Genomic DNA, 8,634 nt, shown 5'->3' on the forward strand with positions numbered 1-8,634 from the left:
CCATGTTTCCTGATTTTGCTACGATGTCACTGACCTACACTTCCAGCACTGAAGCATCAAGCCTCAAAATTAAGCCTGTTTTTCAGGGAGGTGTTCATTACTAGGGAATGGAAACAGAAAAAACTGAGAGAGCAGCTCTGTACTGTTATTTATGCTCTGTGGCAGATGGATACGTGCTGGGGAAAGGTCCACTGATGCCTGTTACCAACCATGACAGAGCTACAGAGATTTACAATGCAGCATCAATCTTGTCAACTGGATTCCTAATCCTGACTGCTGGGCACTGGGGAAAAAACAAACTATGTTACGTGAACTCTTTTGTAATGCTGGACTTGCAGTGGACACCTCCATGCAGAGGTTTGCACTGCAAACTTACTTTGGGAACGAGCCTCGATGCCATCGTGGAAGAAAAGGCTTCACCTGCAAGGAAAAAAAATAATTCCCAATTAGATTGTTAAATCTGATGCCACAGGGAGAGCTGAATATCCAGAATTTTCTTCTATAACCACCTCTGTGTCAGTTTTTAAAGGAGCTCCTAGTTTCAGTACACAGAATTTCCAAAGGGGGTTTGGTTTTTTACAAACAACGTGGAATTTTAATGTTAAGTCACCCACTTGTCATGAGGCAAACAAAAAAATCAACAGATGGCACATTGAAGAGTTCTTCCACAACAAGCACTGCACAACTCTAATATCTGGAATAAGAATGCCTCAAAAGATAAAAGTATTAATTGAATACATTTTTTCCAGGCTGTCATGTACTTCTAAGTGACTGAGTAAAATGAAGAGCCTTCTGTGATTTAGGAAATGCCACATTTTAAGGCATGAAAGTGATTTTAAAGCAAGTGATTGTCATATATTCTGGGCTTAAAAGCACGGATTTCACACCACTGAGTACCTAAAACATTTTAACTTCAATTATTATAATTCTAGCCTTTAACATTATTTATATAATTAAAGAACACAACTGGTTCCTTTTTGCTCTCCCCTTGGAGATAAAGGATATTTCCTATTTCTTTGGCATTTAGCTCCCCCCTCTATTTTTTTTTTTAGTGCCACTCAACCAAGATCACTGTGTCTTTGAAAGATGTGCTATAAACACTGCATTTTTTAAAATCAAGGAGATTATGTGCCAAAGCCCAGCTTCACAATCCTGACTCACATCCAGCCTCGATGAGAACTGCTCCACTTAAATCAGGGAACTCACCACTCCATGGGCAGGGATAACTATATCCACTTTAGGAATGGTAAATCTCTGAAAAATCAAATTATATGAACATCCCAGGCTTTCCAAGACCTCTCCTTGAAGTCCAAGGCACTGACACAGCCACTCCCCAGCCACTTAAAAGCAAACAGCAACATTTCATCTTAACACTGCATCTTACTTAGGTGTTTAAAATTCAGATTAATAATTAGTATTTTAACTATAGTAACAAGGCAGGCACTGCAAAGAGAACTCATTGCATTTTTAAATGCAGGTCAGGCAGATGAACAATCTAATAGAACTACTTAAAATATCTGTGACAGAGCTAAAAATAAAATAGCAATTTATTTCCATCGTCAGTTCAGAGCTGGGTCTTTTAAAGCACCCAGCAACACGCAGGAATTTCAGATCTTCCTGAAGGGTAAAGCTGAAATTTTACCTCAATAATGAGATTTATCCAGATGCTCATTTCAAACCCTGGCTGAGCTCCATCTGCCCACCCAGCAAGGCTTTCCTTAGGTCAAACCAGTCATGTCCAGACCATGGTGGTTACAAGAATTCTGACAGCCAGACAGGGGAAACCACACAAAACCCTGGGTTTGCAAAGTCCAAACCATCCCTCCAAAGTGCACCTCAGCCTTGCAAAGGATATCTTGGAGGAGGTCAGTGTTTCACATGGAGCTGAAGGGTTCTCCTCTTTTTGAAGGCAAAAAGCCAAAACCTCTTTAGAACAATACACATTGATCAAATCCAGTGATGCCACTTCCATGGTGTGGAAATGGAGACACCAGAACCAAACCTCAAAAAAACTCAAACCTTCATGCCAGCCATGGCTTCACCAAAATGGAAAATTCCCTCCTGCATTTGCAGAGTGGGATAAACTGAAGGGATTAGTGAGTAGTATGGAAAAATAAACAGAGTAATTTGCCTAGCTCAGAGCTGCCAACAAGGAGCAGGGATGCCCATCTCCATCTCTCCTGCCTCAGCTTCCCTTGGCCATTCCAGCAAGATGTTCCCAAGTTGTCCCCAAGCTCTGCTCCCAGCCAGGAGCTGTGCCCACAAGCTCTGCTCCCAGGCAGGAGCTGTGCTGGGGGAGCAGGATGCTCCCAGGACTCCTGCAAGACACACAAACCCCTGCAGGTGCTGAATGGTGCAAGAAGCAAACACATCACAGTGTGAGCATCCCAAACCTCTGCATATGCCAACAGGTCACAAAGGGGAAGAAAAGTCAGAGGTGACATCAAAAATAGATCATTGAAGGGCAGGAAATTCTTCAGCCCTGTTCTGGTGCTGATCTAGAACAGAAGTCCTCGGGCTTTGAGACACTTCCCTGCTTTTTTCCCCAGGACTGCAGCCTGATAAGTACATGTGATGGCAGTGAGAACTTGGATTAATAAGAAGTATTTTTTCTCAGTTCATCAACTTTTAAACACTAAAGGAAGATTCTCCTTGAAGGATAAGTTCTCAACAGAACACTCTGGTTCAGCACTAAAATTAAAACCCAGCCATTACACCAAGTGACTATACGAACAAAACTCCATATGAAAACATTTAAAGTACATTAGATTTTTGGTCAAGATGAAAGCCTGAAAAAAAAAAAAAAATCCAGCAATCTATTCTAATTGGGTTCCCATGGTAACTGTACAATTGGGTTTTTCAGTATAACATCCCAAAGGCCCAATGCACACTTGTAAAATATACTTCAAACAGCCGGAATTGTTTTTACATTACAGCACTCCCAGGAAGATCAATTACTATACATCCCCACCCTAACTATTAGTGGCAGGAGATGTTAACACTATTGGCCATATTAACATAAGTCATGTAAAAAACCCCACATATCACCATCATTATATAAAACTAATTACACACTTCAGATTCATCAAACACGTTCCGAGTAATAAACCAATACCGGTCTTGTCACCAGATCATGTTTACTGAACATAAGAAATCAACCCCAAATATATGCCAAAGCATTTTTGCTTCTCATATTGATCCCAAGGATAAACAGAATCAATCATTAATAATTACATTATAAGATGACCCAGAGGGTTAATCATATTCTTAGAAAGTCTCGCAGTGGAATCAAATACAATGGCACAAAAAGGCAACTGGAAAGCATTTAAATCCAGAGCCAGGTGCATTAACAATAATATAAAATAAAGTACATTAGAGTCGTGCAATCAGTGAGAATAGTATTATTGGTATGTTTAAAAAAATAATAAAAAAGCATTTTTTACTTCCCTGGCAGGGTGGGCATGGTGGCACAGGTGCCCAGATTTGCTGGGGCTGCCCCTGGATCCCTGGCAGTGCCCAAGGCCAGGCTGGACACTGGGGCTTGGCACAGCCTGATTTAGTGGAAGGTGTGGGAATAGATGTTCTTTAAGGTCCCTTCCAACCCAAACCATTCTGGCATTCTATGATTTATTTTAAAGATTTGTTTCAGCTGAAGCACTTTGCCTGGTTGGACCTCAATTTTACCTTCCTGAAGTACAACCCTGGCCACAGAACCAGGTTTTACTTCCATCCCACTGCCTAAATCTCCAGGTTTAAAGGGAATGATGATCCAGGCCCACTAAGCTGGATTCAGAACCAATTATTCCTTTATATTTCATAAAAAAACCCAAACCAAACCAAACCAAAAAACCCCAAACCAACAACTGTGGCCAGCCTGAATAAACTCCATCAACTATAAATCTTGTTTCATCAAGTCAGCCAAGAACCAGAGGTATTTCTGGTGTCAGCAGGGGACTGTGCAAGGGATTTCTTTTTTCCCACACCCTCCCCACCCCACCTCTGCTCATCCCCACATCCAGCAGAGCACAGTGCTGGAAAATGAAGTGGGAATTGTTTCTCCAGGACATGGGTGACAGCACAAGTGTCCTGTCCCCACCAGCAGCCAAGGCAGGCTCGTGCTGCCCACGTACTGCCACATGCTGAACACTCATCTGCTGGTTTTCTGATGTGAAACAGGAAAATTAATCTTTTAACAGGGCCTTAAGTATACTTTAGGTGTTTATTAAAAAGTGTAACTAATTAACAGACCTTCTGCACACTTGAATGTACAAACAAGCCAAGATAAGAGCATTGTTTGCCTTGTGCTGATGGATCTAAAGCACTCAGATAATTTCAGTATTCCTGGTGATGATTATGCAGCAGCAGCATTGCAAAACAGCACTAATTCTTGCTATCTGCTAACGCAGGGTTACCTGGAGGGACCTAAATCTGCACATGGAGCACAGAGATGGCAGGATTCACACAACAAAACAACTCTGACTCCAGTGGGCTGTGCTAATATATATAAAAAAAATATTGATGGCATTAATCTGCACGAAAAGGTAGCATTTGTATAAAAAAGCTAAAATGCATCCATCAGATCAAAACTCCAATTATAATTTATTCCCTGCTGCCAAGCTGCTCAAGACTCCAGGCCATTGGTCAATGCTGCTATTTTAATATTCAACTCCTATTTCATGCAAAAAGCAGAGAAGAAGTCAGAACCTTTGTTTTAATGAACTCCCCTCTTCTCCTTTGCAATTAAAAGTGACTTGTTCAGGTATTTTTAATAACCTTCAGAATCTCTGCTGCATCAGGGAGAATTTCAGCTGCATGTCCAAGTTTTACAGGTGACTTGAAAAGATACCTGGAATTATCTGTATCACTTAATTTAACCCAGTATAAACTGATACTTCTGACAGCCACCAGGACATTTAGTTCTGCAGATACAAAATAGTAAATGAGGAAATGACTCAGAAAAGGATTAGACAAAAGCATCAAAAGAGCCAGGTATTCCAAATAACTTTTATAATTACTCAACTTCATTAAAATCCAAACCCACACAAGCTTTATTGGCATTCAATACATTTTAAGCAGTTGCCTGGACAATAAGCAGCTCAGTTTTAAAACAGCATTTTGCTTTTATGAAAAATACTTTCAGCACAAGTTTGGTTTTATAGTTTGGTTGTTTCTCCAGTTGTATGTTAAACTTCATGCTAGCCCAAGCACACCTGGGCTAGGTGATATGTCAGAAATGCTAAATTCAACAGGGTTTTTAATTCCATTAGGAGGATTTTACCCATTATACCTTCAATAAATTAGCACAATTACCAGTCAGTACCATTCCCAACCATCAGCAGAGGGAGGGAATTCAGGTCTGGAATTCTGCTGTAAAGACACTGTGCCTTTCCCTTTTCAATTACAGCATTAATGAAGTTAAAGCTCCCAAACCCACCCCAAACACATGCTGGAACCTGTCACTTCCTAAAAGATTCCAAACCTCCCAGAATTAAAACTTTATCCTCCATTTCCCCATCAGTTACATCCTCCTCACCAGTCCAGACATCTTATGAACACTGGGTAAACGAGAGAATTGCACAATCCGTCAATAAAATAAACGGATTTTCAACTCCTGTCCAGATGACTCAAGTTGTCAGTAAAAACTGCCACCAGCGCTGTGCTTGCAGAAAAATGTCCATAAATGCATTATTGCGACTGGCAGATCGATGTCCATAATAAAAACAAATAGAGTTAACAAGTGCTGCCTCCTCCGAGTTATGCCACGTCTGGGATGTGCATCCAGCTTCCCTGACAACTTCTGGGAATGGGCAGTGCCAGCTCTACAAGCAGGGAGCATCCTGAGGCAGCAAATCCCTGCAGGGTTACAGGCAACACTAATGCCTGCAGGATGGATTTACAAGTTTCACACGTTCAGAATCTGATGTGGGAATGGAGATCCTGCTCAAAAGGCTGAACTCCTGCTCCATCGTCATCACACTGGGCAGGAATTGTTCCCTGGGAGGGTGGGGATGGAATTCCCACATTTGCTGTGGCTGCCCCTGGATCCCTGGCAGTGCCCAAGGCCAGGTTGGACATTGGGGACAGTGGGAGGTCCCTGCCATGGCAGGGGTGTCACTGGACGGACTTCAATGTCCTTTCCAACCCAAACCATTCTCTGATATTTTTCTGTGAGTTATGAAATAACAACTCACAAGCAGAAAGGCTTTTTCTTTCAGAAATTAGGTGTAATTTAGGTCAGCTATGTCCCAGACAGAACATCTGACTGGTCTGGGGGCTCCTGTTCAATTCTGACACCCCGACAGACCGGGACCTCCAATTTGTTCTCATGAAGCTCTTCCAGCACCAACACCTGAAACCACCCTGCAGCCCCCAGAGGTGAGGATGCCACCAGAGGTGTAGGACAAGGAAATCAGGCACTGCCAGACCAGCCAGCACCCTGAGGGTTAATTCACAAGCACCAGCTGTCCTCAGCCCTCCAAAAACCTTTTTGTATAGTGAAAAAAAACCACTACAAAAACAGCCATGTGTGTCTTTGACATGCTCTCCTTTGGATTTTTGGCATTACTGCTTCTTTTAGGTGTTTCCCCTGTCACCACCAGTTTAACCACAGCTGTTAAGGCGCAGCCTTTCCCTTACCCACACTCCCCAAAACAAACTTCCTGCTTTTCCTGACAAGTCCTTAACTCAGCCATCCAGGGCAACCCCAGAAACCCTCCCAAAGGGCAGCAGCTTCTCCTCCAGGCCCTGATCCCCTCAGTGATGCCATGAACTCATCCTCTCCATAGGTGAAGCATTAAACAGAGGTGACAAGTTAATTACAGAGTTATCAAGAGGTAAAGCAGCCACGGTAACACAAGCTGCTCTCTAACTACAGCAGTTTCCTGTAGAGCTTCTGTTCACTTGCTGGAGTAATTGGTGTAATGAACTTGTCATGGGCCAGAATGCAGATAGAATTGCTAAAGCCACCTCAGCTCACACAGCCACATCTTTTTTCCTGCTGAAACTTGAAGCTTTTGGTAGAACTGTCTGTACCTGGAACATTTCTGTTTGAAAATGAAGCAGAGAAAACTTTTACTATGAAAACAGTATGTCACAGACTAACAACATTCACAAGAAAATGTTTTTAGACATTTCCTGCATTGAAGTGGTATGTTTTGCCCCAGAAAGAATAAAACCACATCCCCAAGTTTAGTCCCCAGTGCATCAGGGAGACAGGCAGTGCTTGGAGGGCAAAACCTTCAGCAGGTTTACACATTTCAACACACCCCTCCAGATGATGACCCTTGGGACACAAAAGGGAGCTGAGAAACGACTGTCACAGCATCTGTGCAATATTTTACATTTATACTTTGCCTGCTATATAAAATAGAGATTTTTTCCAAGTGGAACACTGCAGAGACTGCATCTCACCATTCAATAAGAGTTCCACTCCACAAAAATAAGATACGCATCATCAAAAATACGATTTATTTGGGAGGGGCAAATAAAGTTCTTTACATTTACCGTGCTTTAAAAGCTGCATGCAGTTACATTTTTGCAATTATTTTAAAACACCTGCAGAGATTGGTTTTTACATCAGCGCTGAAAGGATATTTTTACCGTAGTATTAATTTGGGTCGGGTGGGAGGGAGCAGAGCGGCTCACGCGGTGCCAGCAGCGCCATCCCCGAGCAGATGGCACAGCACGGCGCTCAGACACTTCTGGAATATTCCCAGTGAGGAAAACTCTAAAACCACTCTGGGCAAAGCTTTTGGGCGATGATTTTGGCGCAGTTTATGTGCTCGGAGCCCATCAAGCATCACTGCCGCTCACCCACCCCTCCACTGCAGCATCCCCAGCCCGGACGCGCCCGGGCATGCCCCAGGAGGGAACCGACCCTTCCCGAACAGTTATTTTGGTGCAAATTCACCTTAATCTGCTGCCACCCCAAGCTGTTGCCATCCACCTATCCCCTCCCAGCACTATCCCAAGGAAAACCAGCATGTTTTTGTCCCCGCAGCCCCAAACCCGGCGGGTTTGCGCTGCCCCGGCTGTGCGGGCTCCGGGAGCGGGGCTGAGCATCCCCCGCTGCCCAGGCCGGCACCGCTCACCCGCCCGCCTGCCCTCCCTCCCTGCCTCTCCCTGGAGCTCTCGGGCTGTCCCTGGAGCACTCGGGCTGTCCCTGGAGCTCTCGGGCTGTCCCTGGGTGTCCCCGGCGGGCCCCGCACCTGCCCTCAGCCGGGGATGGCCGCGGCCGCTCCGCACAGGCCGCGCTGCCGGGGCGGGGCCGGGGCCGCCCGGAAGCCGCAGCCGGGCGGGGAGGGGAAGAGGCAGAGCCGGGGAGTTCCAGGCAGTGCCCGGGAGAGTTCCAGGCAGTGCCCGGGAGAGTTCCAGGCAGAGCCAGGGGAGTTCCAGTTGGCTCCGGGAGGGCTCCGGGAAGGGCCTGGCCTCGCTCCCCGCTCGAGTGGCCGCGGCCTGGGGAGCCCGGCTGGGGCTGCGGGCCGGGCCGCACGCGGGGGAAAAACGCGGAGTTGTGTAAAAATCGCCCCAAAAACAGCGATGGGTGCGCGCTGACACGGCTGGGGGTGCTCAGCTGGACGGGAAAAGCTCCAGCGACAGCTCAGAGCCCTTTGCAGTGCTAAAGAGGCTCCAGGA

At 45.1% G+C, this 8,634-nt stretch overlaps 1 protein-coding gene across 2 annotated transcripts in view; it reads right to left on the minus strand.

Moving 5' to 3' along the window:
• MGMT (O-6-methylguanine-DNA methyltransferase) overlaps nt 1-8,266 on the minus strand; it is a 138,774-nt gene extending 130,508 nt beyond the window's left edge. The window contains exons 1-3 of one of the 2 annotated variants that reach the window (XM_033066760.1): nt 8,208-8,260; nt 7,033-7,043; nt 377-420 (exon numbers count right to left, since the gene is read on the minus strand). In XM_033066760.1, the coding sequence (XP_032922651.1) occupies nt 377-400 (24 nt within the window). In that variant the 5' untranslated portion in view covers nt 401-420; nt 7,033-7,043; nt 8,208-8,260. Of the gene's footprint in view, nt 1-376; nt 421-7,032; nt 7,044-8,207 lie in introns of both variants that reach the window. The other variant, XM_033066759.1, reaches the window with a different exon arrangement.
• Nucleotides 8,267-8,634: the final 368 nt, after the last annotated feature.

The sequence above is a fragment of the Catharus ustulatus genome, chromosome 8, assembly GCF_009819885.2.
Source record: "Catharus ustulatus isolate bCatUst1 chromosome 8, bCatUst1.pri.v2, whole genome shotgun sequence".
Classification (NCBI taxonomy): domain Eukaryota; kingdom Metazoa; phylum Chordata; class Aves; order Passeriformes; family Turdidae; genus Catharus; species Catharus ustulatus.